Genomic DNA, 22,355 nt, shown 5'->3' with positions numbered 1-22,355 from the left:
GCAGTTTCTGTCACAGTGCTATGTGTTGTTGCCTCCACGGAATTCCTGCAATTGGTTTTGTTTTTTTGTCATTTGTTTTAAACTCTATCACGTGTATATGTGTGCATTTTTTCTAGAGGATTTTTTTATATGTAAAATACCTTAATACTTTCATTTATTTTATTTGTTATTGTCGATAAATTTTTTTTAGTACATATATATAATAGCCATGCAGACAATTAGTTTCAACATGCATACAACTATATATTCAACCGTTGAAAAAGGGCATAAGTCAACTTTCTCACATTTTCTTTCACTGATAAAATATTAACAAATGGATTAAAAATTGTTTTTTGAGAGGAAAAGTTGAGCAGTTGGTTACAGACTGAAGAATAGTGTAAAAATGTAAGTGTTAATATATGAGAAAATTTAAATAAAAAGTTACTTTTAATCTTGTTATAGCAATATGTATTCAAAGAGTATTACTGCATTTAAATAAGGTCAGCATTCCATAATCATAATTTCTGACCTTATTTAGTAGATTTTTCTTTTGAATAACGTCTTTTAGTAAACCAAATAAATTGTATAACATCTTCATTATAGTGCTCATTCCAACAATTAACGAATTGTGTAAAAAGAACTAATATTTTGGTGTTAGTCACAAGTAGTTTTTTTATTTTATTATTTCACTATTGAGGGGAGAAATAGGAGGATGTGTTTTTGACTAAGTTGCAAAACTGCTTAGGAATAAGATTCAATACTCAGTATTTGGTGGCTTGGATTTTGGATCTTTGTGAACATTTCATTAATTTGCTTTGCTTTGATTGCAATGAATCATATTAGATGGTGTCATTTTTTCAAGGCCAATTTGTTATCAATATCAGAGTAAACAATCTCCTGACAACGTACGAGTCCACAAGCTCCTCCAAAGCATAACCATCTTTCACTACCTTTGTTCATGTTCCATCTCACTTTGTGCAACGCAGCCATTTTGGGAGGGAAGGTTTCAGGTATATTCCCAAAATCCGACTTTTCATCTTGTTTCTTCTTGCTGCCCTTGTTCAGTTTTGGCCCTTTGGGCTGCTTCATAGAATATGAAGCTTCCTCCGACCCAGATTCCAACAAATCCACATTCTCACCACCACAAATGGCTGCAAAAAATTGAATTGTTAATAAGCTTTCTCAGCTAAACTACGGCAGCTAGTCATATTGGTATCATATTATGGTTAGCAAGACTGACCTAAAGTCTGAGAATCACAATCAAAAATTGAAGTTTCTGGCACTTGATTAAGAGCATTTTTGTATGGATTTGTCTTGGATAACAGGTCTCGGAAAGACTCAGCACATCGACCCTTGACAGGTGGCTTCTTCCACGGAACAGGAGCATTTGATAGAGGAGTGTTGATGAATAGATTTGAATTCTCCTCGGTTACTGACCCACAAAGAAAACGTGGGGCTGAATTGCGTGCATGATCTGCTTCCACTGATTTAGTAGTAAGCTGAGTATGTCAAAACAAGCTCACTATTATTATTATATGGGAAGGTCATTTGTACAAAGCATTAATCAAGGATTGAAGTTACAGTTTTGAAAAGTTCACTAACAAATCTGAGATGTACATGTACTGTCAACATTGTACATTTTCCATAAACCAAGTCCTCTCTCAAATCCTTGTTCCTTAAGGAAAATATCAAGGTCTTAATTTAAGATTAGTCATCAATAATTGTCACAAGACAAGCAGGTTATTTCATTAAAAAGCTCCAAGTGCTCTAACAGTGCCTCACTCCACGTATTTTGTATTCAATGTGCCAAATGCCAACCCCTTTGTTTTTGTATCACTAAACCCTCTTGAGCCATACCCACAGCCCTTTCCACAAAGTAACAGTTTGACACCAAATAATTAGTAGAACTATAGGACGGTACTTTGAGAAAGAGTGAAACTGCATGAGTGAAATTATAATTTACCCTAAAATATATTTAGCCTATTCGGAAGTAGCACTGCTCATCAATATCATCATACATTTTAGAAAAAATCATCATGGGTTCATGTCTTCTAAAACTTTATAATAGGTCTTGTACTCCTAATCTTAAACAAGATACCAATATATACGCCAATAAAATTGAGTCATTAGTTACATAAATAAGGGCCCAGGCTGCAAAACCTTTTGAACTATTTAGGCAAGATCAGCTAAAAAAATTTACATGAATTATGGACTGTGTAAAATATCAACTCTATTATATCCTGCAGTTACTATGTGGGGGCACATACGCAAAAGCCATTTTTGCTTGTACTAAGAAATTAACAATGCGTAAGCCCATACTTCCTTGTGTTGAAAGTTGAAGTTCAACTTCAGCATAAAGAGTGGGATCTGAAAACTCTTGACTATTGGTCATAAAACCTATTGAGTAAAAAAAAAGGCACTGCAGGTAATTGCAATCTCCAACAAATTACAAGAGTTACCTGAAAACGGAAGACAGTACCGTCTGCACCACAATAAGCAAGCATGCCTAACATAATAAAAGCAAATCCATCAATTTAGAAAATTGTAGTAATGATAATGAATTGTTTTAGTGTATGATATTGAGAAAACAAACAATGACAAATTTGTTATTACAAGAAAGTTTGTTGCTCAGAAATAGTAACGGTTACTTTATGGAGTAAGATCAATAGTACACAAGTATTTTAATTCCTAAAGTAAAATTTTTCTAGCAATAAGATTATGTAATCATAGCATACCGAAAAACAAACCTGTTATACGTGACACTTGAACACTCCAAATGGCAAACGATGCATATAAAGAACCGTGCAACCCAGGTTGCTTTTTTCCACTGTATATTTCTCCAGTGACAGGAAGGTCATTTGCAGCCTTCGCCAAGCTAATGGTTTTCATTGTTCCATCTTCAAAGGACATAATGATGCAACTAGAAAAAAGTACCAACGAAATCATTCTGGGCTCATTACATTGACAATTTAGACAGCATTTGAATCCAGTCAAAATAATGTATTACCTTGGCTTTGACAGCCAATCCAAACTATATATGATTCTTGGCAAAGGATGGAGGTTCCTCAAAGGACGAAATGGATTACTACAAACAAATTTCAATCATAAAGCAAACATTTGTAAAAAAGTTGAACAGACACAGACTAAATGTAAATCCTCTGTTGCCCGTAAACAAGAAATCATACACCTTGACTTGTTAAGATACAAAAGTCTGACCTTTATAATGTTGAAAACAGCAAAGCTAATTGTTAAAATTATGATTGTTATTGTATCGGTTTTTCGGTATATGTACCTAATCTGGTCATATTTGAGCATTTGTATTTTATGAACATTTGTGTTTTTTATAAGGTCATATTTGAGCCATGTATTAGAGCATTCTATTATTGATAAGGATTAAAAAGCCATATGTAAGAGCATTCTATCACATCATTTGATTCAAAGATTATTCTTCAATTGATGTTTTCGGAAGGATATTGAAAACGATTTTTTCGGATCTCATCTTATGGATCCAATTCATGCTCTCCTCTTGTATAAATTTTATAAACTTAGATATTATGTATAAACGACTCATTCATAAGAATGAACTCAATATGATTGAGTTACATCCTATCTAACTAATTTTTAAGTTTTAATTTTCAGTATGATTGGGTTGATGTTCTGATATTTTGGCTATCTCTACAGGATTGAAGCCAGACCTAGGTCCAGAGAGATTAAGCACAGAGAGCATCAATATTCCAGATCCACGCACCAAATTGAGTATGAGCTGGAGCTCTAGGGGGATTTCAATGTTGGCAGTAGTTTACCAAGACATTGTCAGTGAGAGACACTATTAGATTCCAGTAACTGGGCTAGCTCTGATAAACCAACATGAGTTAACTCAAAACTAGCCAACTCAAAACCAATCTACATGCTACCAAAATCGATCAAGAGATCAGCTCACCATTTTACAGGTCTAAGCCAAGTTTTATTTGTATAATAAAATTGGAACATCATTCAAAACAAAATTCATTAAGTTCTATAATAAAAATTTACAAGGAGTCACACATTAAGTAGGATAAGCTACTTGATGTGGCACTTAAATCTATAAGTTCTACCACCTAATAGACTAGTCTTTTAGGTTAGGCTCTCCTTTTTTACTTAAGTCCTAACAATAGGTGTATTCATTGAGAGTTGGGCAACCAAAAAGTACTACCTATAGGCTGGATTAAGGTGCAAGCCGAGAACTGATAGATAAGTGAAGTCGTCTTAAGGAGAAAAGGGATCAGGTCAGTATCAATAGAGCGAAGTCTTATGGAGAAGGGATCAGGTCAGTATCAATAGAGTGAAGCTATTGTCGTGATATAGGCCCTTAAAGGGAATGACAATGTAAGGAGTCAAACATTGAATAGAATAAGTTACTTTATGTGGTAATTATGTCAAGAGGTTCTCTTAGCTAATCGTCTAGGCTTTTTGGTTGGACTCTCCTCTTGAAATTAAGTGCTAACAAAAGCTACTGTAATTAAGAAGATAGAAACTAGCATTTTAGTTTAATGGAGAACGAAACAAAAACATTGCATATTAGTGTTTAAAATGAACTACAATTAAAAAAAGAAATAACATAACAAAGTAAACAAAAATATCTAGGGAGAAATAACAGACTCACCGTAGGTCCCAAAACTTAAGGCCTTCATGTCCAGCAGTTACTATTATATTAGAACTCTCTGGATCCCTGGAATATGATAACAAAACCTCAGACTACATTCAACACGACGGTAAAAAGATGCGCAACTGATTCATACATAGATGAACTCAGATGTATGATGTTTGCATGTGTACAAACAAATGCTTTGTTATTGAAGCAATCTTCATGGGAAAAACAAGGGTGCATGCCTAGAATAAAAAACGATCGACTTACAAATCATATCTAGACAAAATTGGTGGTATAATTTTATTTTCAATAGGAAAGAGTTTGATTAAGGAGAGAAACCAGCTAAATCAGAATTAGTATCCTCGGGGAAAAATTGAATAAGAAAAAAAGAATAAATCAATGATGGGTATGCGCCAGTCATGAAGGTGGAGCCAGTCAAGAGGGTAGAGAAGAATGTATAGGGGAGGCCAAAGAAAACTTTTGCACAGGCCTTCAATAACACTTGTGACGTTTCGTTAAGCCAACTTCCTACTCCTTGTGTCAAGGGAGATATTGTAATTTTGCGGTGATAGTTGAGAAGGGGGAGGAACTTGATTCAGCTGAGAAAGAAATTTCACCTCAAACTGTGGTAAGGCCCCTTAAGAAAAATAAGAAAGGTTTGGTTATACACTAGCTAGAAGATACAAAAACAAATAATCTTGCATTTCAAATGTCTGCATTGGAATTTTAGCAGAATAGCCTATGAGGAACGCTTATATAGTTATAGTTTTTATTGTTTGGTATGGTATCAACTAATGCCCATTACATTAGGGAAGGGTTTTTTTAATTCGGTACAGGCTACTGGAGTTTAGGTTTGCTTGATTTCATGGGTTACATGTGGTCCCCCCATGGTTTGTGTTTTGTTTTTCATTTTTTTCTTAATGCTATTTTCTTAGGAAAGCTTAATGCTTTCATAAGAGAAACTCATAAAAAAAACCAAATAGATATAATAAAGAAATTAGTTCATGAGTTAATTAATTATATATGGTTGTTGACGGAGTATGGTTAGTTAACAGTGAGGGATTACATAGAATCCTCAACATTTACAGAATATTTCTTTATAATCTGCTTTGAATTTTACGTTTCTTAAATGTACTGGCTAATGATTTGCCTCATTCTCATACTGAAGTGTCTGACTTAATTAAATATGATTGTAGCTGGAGTATCATTGTTTTAACAATGAGGGAAGGGAATACAGAGAAGTAAATATCCTAAACATTTACAGAGTATTTCTTAATAATGTGCATGGAATCCTGTGTTTCGTAGAGATATATGGTAATAGAACCATATTCAATGCAACATGCTATTGTTGAGAAGGTTCAATTTACTAACCCTTCAAACGGAGCCCAGGCAACTGTTCTAATAGGAACTGTATCCCCTCCAAAACAAAGCACAGGCATTGTATCTGCATATTACAAATTTAGTCAATAAAATATAACGTATCAACTTATTTTTCAATATAGCTACCATCCCTAACAACCAAATAGGTAAACACGAGACAGACACCAATTAACAAAAATATTACCATCACATTTGGATGAAGAATTTATACAAAACTTCCACAAAGCAACCTAAATAAATATAAAGCAAATTACATTAGAAGTGATATACATTGTGAATAAAAAAGTTTTAAGATGACAATAAGTTGATATTTTAACAAAACAGACTAAGAACATCATAAATTATAATACAGGATTATTAGAGGAAAAATATTATGGTAAAAAGTTGAAGGTTTTCCCTTTTCCATCATGAAACTCCATAGAAAAATCTATTTCCTAATTATTAGAGCAATGTAAACCTCAATTTAGAGAATGCAAAGTACATAAATTGAACATTTAAGGAGTTATACCGTTCCATCATGGCAGCCAGCAAGTAAATAGTCATGTGGGGGTGTAACTGACCACTCCACTGTCAGTGGAATGCTGTGAGATCAAATGATGGACTAAATTAAACCACATATTCAGGATACCAAAAAGCATATATTAAACAGGATTATGTATATTCAATAACATTTTGCAGCGAAGTTCCAGCTTTTAGCATCCTCCACAATGGATAATGAGCAGACTATACAGAAGGTTCTAATTCAGTGAAAAACCATTCACTAGAAAAAGAATTAGCATAGCAAGTTCTTTTAAAATGAATAAAGTTTCTATTTAAAATAAATCCCTATAAAAGCTAACATTTCCTTTCAATAGCACCTCATAACTTTTGCAATGAACAAGTATCTATTGGCAAACTAATGCTTTTTACCCTAAATTAACATAACAAGTAAAGAGGTTAATTTAATTCAAAGCTTGCCCTAGCGATTTAATCAGTGCCCCTTTGTATGAAAATTTATTCTGGTTTCACTATGCAGAAACAGATTTAATAGAGATTCAGAGTACAACCAAAACTAACACAAGAAAATCATTACCAATGCGGCTCATTTTTTTAAAAGGATAATGTCAAGTAGCATTTTATCATTCATGAAATTACCACTCTAGTTACAAACAAACTCTAAATAGGGATGTATCATGTAAATGGGTCTATTACAGTAGTGTTTTATGTTTACCAAACCTCAACAAAATAACATCACACCAACCACTACATGAATAACATTATCGATGAAAACATCCAAATGCTATCACACAAAAAATCATGCATACCCAATCAAAACTGAAATAAGGTCCCATTATTGACATTATCTATAAATTTGATATTATATACATAAGTATACTATGAAAATAGAAGTTTTTTCCCTAAAATAAATTTACGATTATGACAAGCTCATGTAAGAAATTTTGTCGAGTTTGATAAAATAATGATATTCAAATTTGCTTTTAATAGTAAACTGACAACAATGAAAACATTAAGAATGGGTGCGCTTATGAGCCTAAATAGTATTACCTTTAAAATAGTACACAACAGATCATTATTTGCATATACATAGGACTACATTTCTTAGAATTTGAGTTTAAACTCAACTCAACCTTGACGACATGGTCATTTCAGAGGGAGGAAGTACTTTTAGGAATAATTTCAGGTAGTATAATAAACCTGTATCTACAGGTCCTGTATCTACAGGTTTATTATAGGAGGAAAAGGGGAAAAGGGTCAAACTGTAATTTTAGTGGGGGAAACTGAGTTAACTAAATTAGTTTGTTTTTAGTTGTTATATAGGTTTTAAATAAGTCCTCTTTTGTTTCGGGATGCAGTTTTCTTTATAATTGTTTTAATTGGATTTTTCCAGTGTGAAAAGGAGAGTGCTCCTTTTGGCGGTATACTTGTATACCTTTGGTTTTGTATGACTTTGATTCTTAAATCAATAAATAGGAAAATCTGTTAGATATCATTGCTGCGAGTGTAACTCGGTTCTTGATTAGGATTTTAAGTTTTTCTTGAATAGAGTCCAAACAAATACCTTTGTATGCCACGACGCTTCAACATTGAGCATTTAAATACAGGCTCCAATTTTATAAAACGTGGATCAGTCCCCTCTCTGTGCATATAAATTGTTCTCAATACATGAGGAAGAGGAACCTCCCACCTGCAATGACAAGTGCAAACAAAAACAAAAGTCACCCAAGTCAGTGTTCCTCAAAACAACTTACACTTGATAAAAGAAACTTGATTTTTCTATGAATAAACAACAATGAAGTAGTCATTATGAAGGAACAAGAATTATTAATTTATCATCTCTACTAAAATAATTTCTTAGAAACACTGAATGACAATTTCATGTACAGTATTCAAAACTTGCAAAGCCACTACTGATATTTACGATCAAAATAAGAAAAACAGTGTGGTAAAGCGCACCAGAAATTATGAAGTTAGGTAGTGAGAAACAAAAATTCTCAGTATCGAATAAATTATGAAGCAACATAAATCTCTCCTCATTTTCCTCCCAACACACAAAAGAAAAGATGACCACATCCTTCTTTCAAACAGAAGCGCTACATGAAACCATGACTAAAAACTAGAATGTTTTCCTTTAGAGATTTATAGTTAAATGCTTGCATATGCATAATTTAAAAAAAAAATACACTGAATGAGACAAATGAAAGAGTTGTGACTTTTTATTGACACAATTTTATTTTGGCTTTTACACCATGTAAATAACCAGCTACACTGATATCTAAATACAAATAAGAAATGGAATGAAGCTAGTTAATCCGCCGGCAGTAGTTCATAGTTGTATGGCACCTGCTAATAAATAAGGTAAAACTGTTGTATTTTCAACTCAATGATAATAACAGATGTGCAGTACACACTTTCTTTCATCCCTCTGTTGCTCTCCTCTTTCCCTCTATCCTCATTATTTTGTTTCCTTTTCTCTTCCCCACCTAAATTCTACATCATACACTAACTGCAAATACAAAATTTAGGAAGACTGTATGATAAACTTTTGCCTGGCAAACACTTTGTTCTTGTGCACAATAGTTTGCAATACACTTCATTCAAACTATAGGTACTTTCAATCCCTATTCTCTGTTTCTGTAATCGCCCTTAGTGTAGTCCAATTATGTCTCGTTCAAGTTTTCATGAAGTCGTTATTGTACAGTATACCAAGTTTGGAAAATTTGAGAAAATATTTTCCATTTTTAGAGATTGACAATACACAGTCGACTAGCTTCTGTTTGCATTCAAGTATTTATAAATAGATCAGAAACTTGAAACAATGACTGATGCTAGTTGTGACAATCACAGCATCTGACTACAGATAAAGTAACTGAAATACAGTAAGTAAAAACCCAGAAAAATCCATAAAAGAAAAAACTAAATTAAACAACTAGACTAAAGGAGAAATGGTATTTTCTCACACAGTATTATATATAACAATTAGAATTGTATTTGTTTAAAATAGACAAATTTCAAATACTTCAAGTCTGATCAAGGAGTAGCAGTAACACCATATAAACACAATGAACAAAAACAAGAAATCAGAAATCTTCAAGAAAAACAATTGCAAATGGAGAATAAGGCTCAAGATATCTTACACTTCCAAAGATCCATTGCCCAACAAGACAGCAAGATAGCCCATTCGATGTTTGTAAGAAGAATCAGAAATGTTAGTAGGTCTCCATTTCACATCCCATGCAACTTTTCCATTATGAGCTAGGCATGAAACTACTCTAGGCAAAGTTACATCTTCCGGAACAGAACAAGCTTCCAACTCAGAGGTAGAACATAGTTGATAATTTGCCTCATTATCATACTGTAGTGGCTCACTTATATCTTGGTCATATCTCCCTTCTCTATGATTAATTTTCAATCCACTGTTTTTAACAACAGTTGTTGAAAAAGTATTGCAGGCAGAAACAGCCTCCTTTGTATGTATTTGCTTTGTAACAGAATATTGTTGCAAAGAATGTTTATTGCAATTGTCATGAGCCACATCTAGAGAAAGAAAATCAGCTGAATCCTCTGGGACTTGAATATCAAGAGGCATGGGTTCATTCTCACAATTTGAATTATTTGTCATTGCTGAATTTGATTCATGTCCTCTTCTAGGCCTATGTACTGATTTTTCATTGCAATTGTCAAGAGTCATATCTTTGGAAAAATATTCAGTTAAATCTTCTGCGTTTTGAATGTCAAGAGGCATAGATTTATTGTTACAATTTGGATCATCTGCTGTTACTCCTTTTGAATTTGATTTTGGTCTTCTTCTAAGACTCTTTACTAGTGCTGAATTTTCATCTGTCTCTACATTTTCTTTAGCTCTGTTTTTTCTTTTGTACATAATAAGTTTTTCATTGTTTTCAAGATTTCCATCTGAAGCAAGAAACTCAGTAGAACTTTGTGCAAATTGAACATCACTAGCTGACTTGTTCTGGGTCTCACAGTTCATATCATCCACTGCAATTACTATGGAATTTTTTCCTGGTCTTCCTCTAAGCCTCTTTATTTGTGTCAATTTGTCATTTGTGCCTCCATCACATTTTGGAAGTATTTCTTCATTTTTTTCATGATTCCCATCTGGAGTAGGAAACTCGGTAGAATTTTCTGGAAATTGAACAGCAAGAGCAGGCATATCCTGGATCTCACAATTTTCATCATCCACTGCTGTCACTGTTGGATTCTTTCTAGGTCTTCCTCTAGGCCTCTTTATTAGCGTCGATTTATCATTTTCACCTCCATCTTTTTTAGCACAATTCATATCATCCACTGCTACCACTATTGGATTTTTTCTTGGTCTTCCTCTAGGCTTCTTTATTTGGGTTGATTTGTCAGTTGTGTCTCCATCTGTTTTATCACAAGTCATATCATTCACCACAGTTGGATTTTTTCGAGATTTTGGCTTCTTCTTTTTTGTTGACTTGTCATTGTTTTCCGAGATATTTAGAAGACACCATATTTGTATGACACCTCTGCCAGTAAGTGGGGCACCCATTTTGTGATAAGAAGAGCCCGGTGGATGAGCAGCGACAGCAATAAACTAAGACAAATATCATATAGAAGTTCATTTCATGTGCAAGGTTTGCAGAAGAAAATATTTATTAAATTTTCTACTATCATGTCTATAGTAAAGATCAAAGCTTAGTTTATCAGTTGACTACATACAACAAGTCCAAGTGCAGACAAACAAATGACCAAGCAAGACACAAACATTATTCAAAATATTACAATGTGCATTTTCCCTTTCATTTATGCATCTCATCTTATTACAGGTAAATGAATTTACAATAGAAAAACCAAAAGAGCTAATGTTTAGAAGAATAGTTCAATTAGATTAAATTGAAAATTAGTTATGAACAAATAGGGATGTCAAGAAGAAGATTTGAGAATATACAAGAGAATTTTTCCTTTAATATTTAATAATTTCTCTCCAACCTCCATCAAAAAAACATGCTTCCCCCAAAACACAACTACCTAACTAAAAGAGTCATGAAGCCATATAAAATAAACTTAAAACATCAACATTCTTATGAATGTGATAAGAATTGAATAAAATAAAAGATTTTCAAACATCATTATCTACTACCAATAACTAGCCCTATAACCTTGGTAACATCAAATTGGCAAAGTTATACTTAATACGCAAGTCATCAAAGTCACTCAGACAAATAGTATTTGGATTGCATTCAAGCGTACTTCTCACTACAGCAGCCAAAAAAACCTACAATAAGGCTTGGTTTAAAGGAAGAAAGCTAACCAAGTACCTCACATTTAACTGAAGAATCAGGTTTTTCATGTATTTGAGGACACCAGTCTAATGCCCATACAGAGCCTCCAACATTCATCACAAAATCTCTGCTCAACAAAACATGAAATGTTAGTCAAGTTAAATAATATACGGCTAGAACTTCTAATCTGTCAGCAAGTTCAAAGATAATTGTTATTTGATTAATAGAAACATGTACTATTATGGCATAGTCATGTCAATTAATAAAACAACAAAAATAGCTATATCTTAGTCATACCTGCGTTCTTGAGATATGACCTCCCCAAGTTGTTCCTTTTGTATATCTTGCTACAAAAAAGATATACAAAGTCCAGGTAGTGATGAAGAAAAGGTAAATATCATGAGAAGTTATATGTTGCAAAAATTGACCAGTAAACAAATAAAGTATACAGTATAAAGGAAATGTACCTCAGGAACAGAAGCAGAAGAAAATGGGGGCAAATTTATGGCACTGACATCTTTCCCCTCAAAACAATTAGAGCTCTCCATTCCGTATGCAAATTTAATGTTTTTTGATGGATATTTAAAATCTCTCCATTCTCTGCACATTTAACATCGACAAAAACAAGAAATTAGGGGTTTATTTCAGAAAATTCCAAAAACTAGAACATCGGGCAGTTTTCAAATACAAGACTTTTGGTAACTACTAACTACTAATATTATTCTTTACAATGGTTCTCACTGATAGTGCAGAAAGTTTTTTTTTATACTTTATGATCCAACCATCTTAAAAATAGATATTATCAAGGTGACATGTTGTATTTCTGAGAAGAGTTATACTTGCAAAATCAGGAGAAACATCCATAACCAATCAGACTTCTAATGTAAGCAATTACACTGTTGGATATGAAATGGAAGAGGATTTGAAGTTAGTCAACTCAGTCACTCAGACAGACAGAAAGAAAGAGATGATGAAAAGTTCTTCAAAGCTGACTTTTACACCCTAACAACATAAAGCCATATTGTCACACTGGAAGTCTTGCAGCAATATACTACGAATCATAAGCTCAACCACATTGTGAATCAGCCAACAGATAAATCAGATATGACTTTATACTATTGCAAAATAAGATGATTCCAATAATTGGATACCCCATAGAGGGGTTACAGCTCATGTTTGTCATTCCATCTGTTCCTCTTCTCTTCACAAGATGGAAAAGTAACAACATTAGTTAACATAGCTGAAAACAGAATAACACTGTGGACCCCTCACTTCTCTTATAGATACACACTCTCTAGGAATGAACACTCCATTTTGTACCTAATTTATAAACATAAAATTGAATGCAATAAAAGTTCTCAAATCAAATTTGATTTGTTTGTACCTTAAGAAAGTGACTGAGGAAGACATTCTCTGAATCTCACTCTGGTCAATAGCAGCACCGTCTTCTTCCTTCCCACAGAGTCTGACAATGGTGTCCATGTCTCGGAAGAAATTTTCAACCGAAAAATCGAACAGAGCAATCCTAACAGCACTGACATTACCACCATTGTTTGCAGTTGCAGGATTTGGTGCTGATGCTTTCACAGCAACTCTCTGGGTGACTTGCTTCACCTTCTTCTTCTTCTTTTCCTTCTCATTGCCATCAATTAGCTCAGAAATGCAAGTGTTCTTCTCTCTGTCTTCCATTTCCTCTATGAACATAAATTGTAAATTTTTTTTTGAAGATACCTGGTTTCGAACCCTAGACCCCAATAAAGACCGAGTTGTTTATATATAAAATTTATTTCATATATAAAACTATTTAATGATAATATTATCTTCTATAATATAAGAGATATATAAACTCTTTGAAAAAAAATAGTGTTACTTATTAATTAAATTGTTTTCTCTTTTACTAAATCAAAATTACTTCATCCTAAATAAAAGCATAAATTAATAAAAGCTAAATATTGTAAGTAAATATATACTATAAAAGTAGTATTTTTTTGACTTATTTGAAAGTGCGTATACAATTAGTTATTGGTCTGAATGATTTTTTATCGTGTATGTGGGGTTTGAGATGAAATTCGTTCACATATTCATTTAGTTAAAAAAATATTTTATAAAAATATAATTTTCTTTAATTATATATAAAAATTATAATAATAAATTAAAAAAATATATCTAATTTTCTAATATTTTTATATTTATTTTAAATACTAAAATCTAATTTTCTATTATTTTTATTTTAAATACTAAAGAAATGTATATTAAAATTATATATATTAAAATATTTAAAACGTATTATTATATATTATAATATTTAAAACGTAGACGTGGAAGACTATTTTTAATTGAAATCATATTTTTCATATAGGATTTTTGTTTTTTCTTTAGAAAAAATAACATATTATAATATTAAAAATGTATATATGAAATAAAAATCGTATTTTCACATATCTTATTTTTATTTTTATTTTCAAAATTTTATATGTATGATTTTGCCTTGCCAAATCGTATTCCGTGTTGGCGATTTATACATTTTGAGAATAAAAAAAATACCTATTTTAGAAATTTCAAAATAAAATTACACTATTTTTTGGAAAAAAAAAACATGATCTTACCTATTTTATGTATGATATGAAATTATATGATTTAATTAGAACTTTACTGACTTATCAATATTATTATTTTTTTCAAATAATTTGTTATACCATTAGTCTTTCAAATATTTGAAAGGATGATAAGAGTCGAATAAAAAGCATGTCAAATGTCAATTGAATGAAATATATTTTTGAGTTTTGAATATATTTTTTACTTCAGAATATGTTTTTTTTTTAAAATACATTTCGAATTTTAGAATTTGAAAAATGCAGTTCATAATATAAAATTGTATTCCAAAACTTAGAATTCTGTATTTTTTAGTTTGAACATATCTTTCAAAATTTAAAATTTGGAATACAAAATTTCAAATTTTGAAATAAAAAATTTCAAATTTTAGAGTTCAAAATGTATTTTCGAACTAGAAAATATTTTTTGAATTCTAGAATTCGAAATACGTATTCTAAATTTTAGAAATGAAAAACAAAACAAATCCTGTACCTTTTGTCCAAGGATAATTTTGGAATTGAAAATGTATGCAGTGTAGGAAGAAAATAGGGAGGTGAAGGAAGAAATGCCTTGCAATCTATTGGAAGCCCAATACTTAAGAGGAGAGTACATTGAGGCAAATTCTCTGCTCCATATCAATTTGAACATGCACCAAATTTTCTAGTAAAATGATGAAATACTCGTGCAAATGACAAATGACCTTAAATGAAAAGAAGGTACAAAAAGGGATGAAAAAATGATGACAATGCAGACTAAATCGTCTATATAAAATATACAAACTTGATTTTTCTAGTCCATAAAGATTGACCCATGAATTAGTCAACATAAGAAAAACTTTTTTTAAAAATTAATAAAAAAAATTTTAAAAAATTGTGAATAAATTTAATTTTTTTTATTTAAATAATCTCGTAATATTATTCTGACAGGTGTAGTAAGATATTATTAAAAAATTCAAAATGTCAAATATGAGGCCGGATGAATAACTCACATTTCTATTATTCATATTAAAATTACAAATAATTTTCACCACTAAAATGTGACTACTCCATTAACAATATCATTTTTACTTGGAATATTATCATGAAGCTTATGTATACCTTACCCTTTAAAAATAAGTTTACCTATATTTACCATTGGTTTCATGAAAAATCCTAAGTCCATTCTTTATTTAGAGCATGAAGAGTTCAAATTATATAACAATTATTATTATTGTTATTAAAACTAAAAATTCATAAGTAGTTCCACTATCTATTTACAATTTATTTATGATTAAAACTAGGCCATGTCTCCTTTGAATTTAGAACCTTCCCAAGGAATTAAAGAGTAAAAAATATAAAGAAAACACCTAGACAAACAAAAAGCAAAAACAAAATGAAGTAAAAGGGCTTCATACCCCGAAATTCGTATGCAAAGTGCAAAATATCAATAATAGGGGCATTCATGCTTGACTATGATTGAATTAGTAATGAAAACCATAGTATGAGTCTACAGGGAAGAAACCCATGCTTAAGCTCATCAAAAGAAAAAAAATGAAGATGTGAAGATGAGAGTGAGAACTAGAGGTCATGATGAAGTTGCCTCAAGGCTTGCATGCAACAATCAACAAAAATGGTGACTTATTTTTCTCTCTTTGCTTTCTCCTCTATCGTGACCAAAAGGAAAAAGGATTTCACACTTCTCCTCTGCCGTATTAGAACTTATCGAACCAAAACAATCACAGACCCGCAAACAAAATCAGTCCATAGTACAATGGGTAAAGAGAGATGGCCGTGGCAGGTCTAAAAATATTGTTGGACAGGTTAATAACTCCTATGAAAGGGGATTTTCATTCATCATGCCATAAGTTCTGTCTTCAATCTCACCGGGGTCATCAAGTGGAATGGTTTAACAGACTTCATTAACTTCCATTGCATAAAAGATATAATCAGGCAGTTTATATTTTCCTCAGGTAACAACTACAAAGAAGATCCCCATTCCTCCACCATCACATCTCGGCAAAACACAACAATCCCTCATATACTGATGCTGCCAGCAGAGGAAAGCACACCCAGTACAGTTCTGCAATAACTAATATTTGGGTGAAGCCTCATAAATAATTGGTCAAAATATTTCTGAAAGTGGAAAAGCATCATATCCATATGGAAGAAAGGCAAGCAGGGAACTCCAGCCCCAATTCAGCAAGGAAAAAAATTATATGGTTGATTGATTCCCTACCTCAAAGAGGTATGCATGTCAAATTTAAAAATTTATTATCACAAGCATCAAATCCAAAACAAAACTGGAATTCAACCATTCACAAGGACAGTTTTTTTGCCATGAGCTTTTCACAAGAGGTTAAAAATCTTGATTAACAGAGGCACGGATGAGCAGTCTCTACCAAATAGAAGTCACTAATGATCTAGATGAGCATGGGAAGTAATTATAATCAAAAGAACATCCACAGCAAGCATGTTGAGAGAAAGAAGATATACACATCTAAATATTTCAACTTGTACAGATTATTAAGAGGATAATTGAAATACTCATTGCTCATGAGAGAAGAATATTTACAAACCATGACAAAACTTATCACTTTGTGTGGTAGTAAAAAAATATTACCTTTAAGTGGGTTGATGGGCAAACAATAATTTTATCATGCATTGTTTCTACTTTCTTCCAACATAAGATCCCAACTTAGACAAATCTGGAATCCAGAATGACAACTCAGATGATCCAGTAGCAAACATAAGACTTCCAGGAGCCCATTTTATTACAGGAGGTCCGGTATCAGAAGTTGCACTCCTCCAACTTGCAACCTAGACAAGGCAAAAAGAATTAACAATTCGTACTTAAATCCGTACTTAAATCCACAAAGCGAAAATACTCTGTTAACCAAAGTAGATTTTGAAGCCAAACACACATGCTATAATTAAAAAGTATAATTAAAAAGTTCAAATTTCACACACAACTTGACAGGCTTCAAAATAGTATATTCTGTTATTTCTACGTGATAAAAGAGACTCAGGAGAGGAAAATAGACAAATACTAAAGAATTATTAACAATTATAACTGGCTCCCATCCCATCAAAAGCGATGACTGGATGTATACTGTAGGTACACACGAACGAAAAAGGAGTCAGTTGTTGAAAAGAGATTAGTTGTCTGGTGATATCTAATGTCAAATAAAAAGAAAGACACAGTAAAAACTCTTTTTTTTTGTATTCTGAAAAGCCTATGTAGGAGTAGATTCTCCTAGTCTGAAACTATATTTCAATATTCTCTTGTACACTTTTCTGCAATCTATAGATATACTACTGCTTCTGATGAAATACTTACTCAATTCACTTAATCAAATATTGAAGCATAGTCATTTAGAGGTAATAAGTAATTTTATGTCAAGACTACTTTCAGTCCATTATTAACAGTTTGCAATTAATAAATAAATGACTGTATTCACAATCAAAGGGTAGGACATTCTGAAAAATGAAACAGAAATATAAAGTTGAAAGCATATAATCCTGATTGGAGAAAAACTATATTAACAATTATTAAATTACAATTCAAACAAAAATGTGTAAAGAAAATATCTATGAAAAAAAAGAAAGGATATAGCTTATCATACTTCTTTGCCACTTCGAACACTCCATGCATATATGCTTCCATCCCCAGAACCTGTCAAAGAATCCAAGTGTAAAACTATCAAGTTAAGCTTAACAAACCAGCACAGGCAGTAAGCAGCAACCAACAGGATCCCATAAATAGGAAAAAAGATTGAAAATGTGAGACAGAAAAACCACACCATGATGCATGCCTTTTAAAATAATCATAGTCAATCCAAATCTTTCTTCCAAAACACTATTTCAGGCAAGAAATAACAGTGTAATAAAAAGTTCAATGTGCAAACAAAGTGTATACCAAATGAATAATGATCATAAATTCTTGGAATGATCTGAAAATGCTTACCAGATATTACAAACATTCCCTCCGGGCTGAAAGAAGCTTCTAATGTGGAGTTGCATGAGACAGGTGTGACATTATATGTGGATAACTACGTAAATATAACGAGAGAAAACAAATCACGCATAAAACCTTTCAAAGCACAATAAATTAAGTGACAGAACTATGAGGTAAAAAGTGGACTAGGTTAGCAAGGAGAGATACTAACAAGTGTGCCACGAAATGAATCAAGTACATGAATATGCCCATCTGCCGTTGTTAAAAGCATGAGACTCCCATCATTACTAAATTTCACAACATTTGCATCAGAAGTATCTCCCCCAACAGAAAATATCTCAAAGGGACCCTGTAGCAAGTGAAATTCACCACATTAGATTATTAGTGTATGTCACAATTAACAGACAACAAAAGCTAAGCTTTATACATATTCATATTCTCATTTTGAATTTGCAAACCTTTTCATATTTGCGAGCATCAAACATTCTTATGAATCCTCCAAAGGCAACTGCAAAGACAAGCCCTTGATCGTCATATGATATAGCAGGCCTTCCTTGTACATGTAACAGTCCCTATTTATTTTTAAAGAAGCCCCTATAAAAGTTATATGATGTACATAAACAAAAGGACATAGAATAAACAAGTAACAGCATGCACATGACACTACCTGGCACTTTTCAGCCCTTTGATCCCATAGTAAAACAGTTCGATCTAAAGAACCAGATATAAAGCAGTCTTTCCGAGAGCACAAGCTTAGCGACACAACCCTGGGAAAAAAAGTATATTCTTTATAATTATAAAATGGAATGGAATGAACTGAACTTGAGTTATGTATGTTATGATATGAGACTTAAATGTATAAATTACAAAATGACAGATAACAAACCTGTCATGGTGACCTTTGAAATATCTCAAATACTTGTTATCATGTAACGATAGAAGCCGCAAAGATTCTGGATTGATTGAAATTCTTTATAATGAGTATACAAAATTTACAGATCATACCAAGTTCATTGAAGATGAAAGCAAGAAACATACCATCCCAACCATTTTTTGAAGAGTATATGACAGTTGTAGGATGAGATGTGAAGCAAACCAGGTCAACCCCATACTTCTTGCTATTAATTGTCTTCAAACATCTGACAACAAATATGTTGACGCATACATGTAGATCAGCAATGGCAAGAAATTAAAAAGAATCAAATAACACGACTATTAAGCTCTTTATTTACTCCATAATCCATGTTAACCATTTAGCTGTAAATGATGGAACAATTTGTAGTTGTCAAATTACATGTGTCATTTATAAATGTTAATAAACCCAATCATCTAAAAGTATCTGTCACATCAAATCAAATAATGATGCAATCTTCTTAAATCATACTAGAGATGTAAATCGATAGGATGATGCAACAATTTCAGTAAACTTGAGGATAAAAAGAATGTATCTAACCATTCATTCAATTGTCTATATAATTAGAGCAATAGATAAAATGGGGCTTACGTCCCACTGGTAACCTCATACAGTCGAATGGATTCATCATCACTAGCAGTTACTAGATAACTGGAAGCCCTGTGAAAGTCCAAGGAACTAATTCTACCATTCTGAAAAAACATATGCGCACAAAAATTAAAGAAAAGAATACAATGAAAAAGAAATTTGAGGTTGCCGAATCCCAAAACATCAGAAACACTGCCCTAATCTAAAATAAGAACAGAAAATGTAATGGCAGAATTGCTCACATAGTCTTTGAAGGCCATTCCTACTTCCATACTCTGAAGAATTTCTTCACTGAGTTCCAAAGACACCTTCTCTTCTCTCTCCGTTTGTGTCCCTACGAACACTCAAAGCGTAAGAAAACCAAGGGGAAAGGCAAATAGAGCAGAGCAAAAATATAACATCGAAAATCAATAACAATTTTGAAATACCTCCCATCTTCTCGCTAAATTTTGCCTTAGGTATCTGAAAAGCTGAGGAAGTCGCAACTCGCGTTGGAGCGACGAGTTTTGCAATGTTGGAACTGATAGTTCTGGCGGCGGCAGCGGTTCTCGTGGCGGCGCCTCTTGCGGTGGTTCTCGAGGCGACGTAGCTCACCGGCGTTCCTCACTGCGGCGGCGGTTCTCGGACGGCGCTTCGTTACTTGCAGTGACAGTCACGCTCTCCTCTCACTCTCACGTTCCCAATTTTACTTTGGCAAATTCTCCATGCACCTCAATGACTCCTTCCTTCACCTCTATGTAATTTTAAAATGGCAAATATATCATTGACCTTATATTTGATGGTTTTTGCGGTGTGGCTCATTTCTTCTTCCTTTGAGCTCTCTCCTTCACTGCGACCTTCGGGGGTGGTTGCTTGCGGTGGTTGTGGTTGTAAGTGATGAGTGTAGGTGGTGGTCAGAGGTGGTAACTGCCGTGTGAGTTCTGTGAGTTTTTATCCCAATTTTTTGTGTCGTTTTCACAATATATACTCGATTATGCGAATTGTGCGAATTGAGCAATTTTTTTTAATACAGTAATATATATTTCGGTATTTAAAAAAAAATATTGGATTGACCAGTGCGGTATTTAAAAAAAATTGTGATTTTTTTAATTATGGTAGTCATTTTATAATTAATGAGATAATGTTTATATTTTAATTAATTTATGTTATAAGTTTGAGGTGTGATTTATTGATTTTAGCATATAATTTTTAGGTTTTTGCTAGGTTTTAGCAAATTGAGATTACTTATTGGAATATGTGTATATGGTTGTATTTGTACTTGATTTTATAGCAGTGATTGTTAGATTTGATACTGCAAATGGAAGATAAGGTAGAAAGATCTTTGTGTTGTTAGGTTGTGAGAATGGTGATGAGTATAAAAAAATACAGTTTGATGTGAATATGAGTGTTACATGTACAAGAGAATCCAACTGTCCATTTAAATTGCGGGGTAAACCTTATAAAAAAGGTGTAGGTTGGATATTGAATGTATTATGTGATACTCATAATCATGATGTTGCTTTTTCATTAGTTGGTCACCCTGGTAGATTTAAACCCGATGAACATGCCATGGTTGTTGATATGACAAAAAGTTTAATGAAACCGGCAAACATTTTACTAACTCTGAAAGAAAATAATGAATACAATGTTACCACAATTAAACAAGTGTACAATTATAGATATGTATATAAAAGATCAATTAGAGGTCTTAGAGATCAATAGTTAATGATGTTGCTTGACTGTGACAACTACATTCATTGAAGTAGGTGTCATGAGTCTTCCGATGTTGTCAGTGATCTTTTCTAGACCCATCCTAACTCAATTAAATTGTTGACTGCATTTCACGCGGTTTTCTTGATGGATAACACTTACAAAACCGACCAATATAGATTGTCGTTACTTGAGATTGTAGGCGTCACATCCACGGGGCTGACTTTCTCTATTGCTTTTATTTCCTTAGCAAGTGAGAGAGAAAACAATTTCATATGGGCTCTTGAAAAATTTAAAGGATTATTATTGAGAATGGATGTTAGTCCTGAAGTAATTGTTACTGACAAAGTCCTTACTTTGATAAATGCAGTGGACATTGTGTCATAAATGTTCTCATTTCTTTATCGCTTTCACATTAATAAAAACGTCAAAGCAAAGTATAAAATGTTGGTTTCTAAGGTTGAGGCTTTGGACATTATTATGGATGCTAGGGGTTGTCATTGATTGCGCTTCCAATGAATATTTTGATAATTGTGTTAAACGGTGTGGAAGTGCTTGTTCGCCTTGGCCTTTATTCATTGAGTATGTGAACAACACATGATATGCGAAACTCACTAACATAGAGAGGTCTTAAGGTCCTCTAGCAAATCCTTCACTCTCATCACGTATTTGTTGTGCATCAGGTACAGCAGGTGCAGTGTCATCAACAACTTGACCATAATTTCTTCTCCAAACAAATGTTATAGTTCTTAGCCTACCATCAATCCCATCAATATGTGATCCACCGTCTCTAATCCTAGCCATATGTGCAAAATGTCATTCCAAACAACATTTCATAAAACAAAAAAACAAAATACCATTAAAATTTTAATTTAAAAAACATCCAAAC

At 32.7% G+C, this 22,355-nt stretch overlaps 2 protein-coding genes across 3 annotated transcripts; both read right to left on the bottom strand.

The window, feature by feature from the left end:
• Positions 1-541: 541 nt before the first annotated feature.
• LOC137827213 (uncharacterized) lies at positions 542-13,500 on the bottom strand. Its single transcript, XM_068633472.1, has 15 exons — positions 13,136-13,500; positions 12,219-12,351; positions 12,049-12,098; positions 11,788-11,878; positions 9,622-11,063; positions 8,046-8,171; positions 6,495-6,567; positions 6,171-6,216; positions 5,978-6,050; positions 4,622-4,687; positions 2,987-3,064; positions 2,727-2,899; positions 2,439-2,485; positions 1,220-1,478; positions 542-1,130 (listed from the first exon to the last, which is right to left on the bottom strand). Exons 1-15 carry the CDS (start codon positions 13,453-13,455, stop codon positions 829-831), a joined length of 3,279 nt encoding a protein of 1,092 aa, XP_068489573.1. The 5' UTR covers positions 13,456-13,500; the 3' UTR covers positions 542-828.
• Positions 13,501-15,763: 2,263 nt separating this feature from the next.
• LOC137825564 (protein ANTHESIS POMOTING FACTOR 1-like) lies at positions 15,764-20,763 on the bottom strand. 2 transcript variants are annotated; one of them, XM_068631271.1, is made up of 12 exons: positions 20,206-20,763; positions 20,020-20,111; positions 19,781-19,881; positions 19,315-19,415; positions 19,163-19,229; positions 18,944-19,043; positions 18,735-18,848; positions 18,488-18,625; positions 18,286-18,370; positions 17,945-17,994; positions 16,942-17,138; positions 15,764-16,410 (listed from the first exon to the last, which is right to left on the bottom strand). In XM_068631271.1, the coding sequence occupies exons 1-11, from the start codon at positions 20,210-20,212 to the stop codon at positions 16,989-16,991; spliced, it is 1,005 nt and encodes a 334-aa protein (XP_068487372.1). In that variant the 5' UTR covers positions 20,213-20,763; the 3' UTR covers positions 15,764-16,410; positions 16,942-16,988. The 2 variants fall into 2 exon arrangements, with proteins under 2 accessions (XP_068487372.1, XP_068487363.1); XM_068631262.1 differs by having other exon boundaries at positions 15,764-16,401; positions 20,206-20,742.
• Positions 20,764-22,355: the final 1,592 nt, after the last annotated feature.

Source organism: Phaseolus vulgaris, chromosome 11 (genome assembly GCF_000499845.2).
Source record: "Phaseolus vulgaris cultivar G19833 chromosome 11, P. vulgaris v2.0, whole genome shotgun sequence".
NCBI classification, from domain to species: Eukaryota; Viridiplantae; Streptophyta; class Magnoliopsida; order Fabales; family Fabaceae; genus Phaseolus; species Phaseolus vulgaris.
Note: the sequence above shows the minus strand (reverse complement) of the source record. Positions and strands in the feature narration are given on the sequence as shown.

Excerpts from the sequence above, each read along its gene's own strand:
- LOC137827213 (XM_068633472.1), bottom strand. The coding sequence starts at position 13,455 with ATGTTCATAGAGGAAATGGAAGACAGAGAGAAGAACACTTGCATTTCT. Across the intron at positions 8,172-9,621 it reads GGCAATGGATCTTTGGAAGT|GTGGGAGGTTCCTCTTCCTC; the intron begins GTAAGATATCTT and ends TTGTCATTGCAG. Across the intron at positions 1,131-1,219 it reads TTGTGATTCTCAGACTTTAG|CCATTTGTGGTGGTGAGAAT; the intron begins GTCAGTCTTGCT and ends AATTTTTTGCAG.
- LOC137825564 (XM_068631271.1), bottom strand. Across the intron at positions 18,626-18,734 it reads ATGCTCGCAAATATGAAAAG|GGTCCCTTTGAGATATTTTC; the intron begins GTTTGCAAATTC and ends CACTTGCTACAG. Across the intron at positions 17,139-17,944 it reads GTGTTCGAAGTGGCAAAGAA|GTTGCAAGTTGGAGGAGTGC; the intron begins GTATGATAAGCT and ends TGCCTTGTCTAG.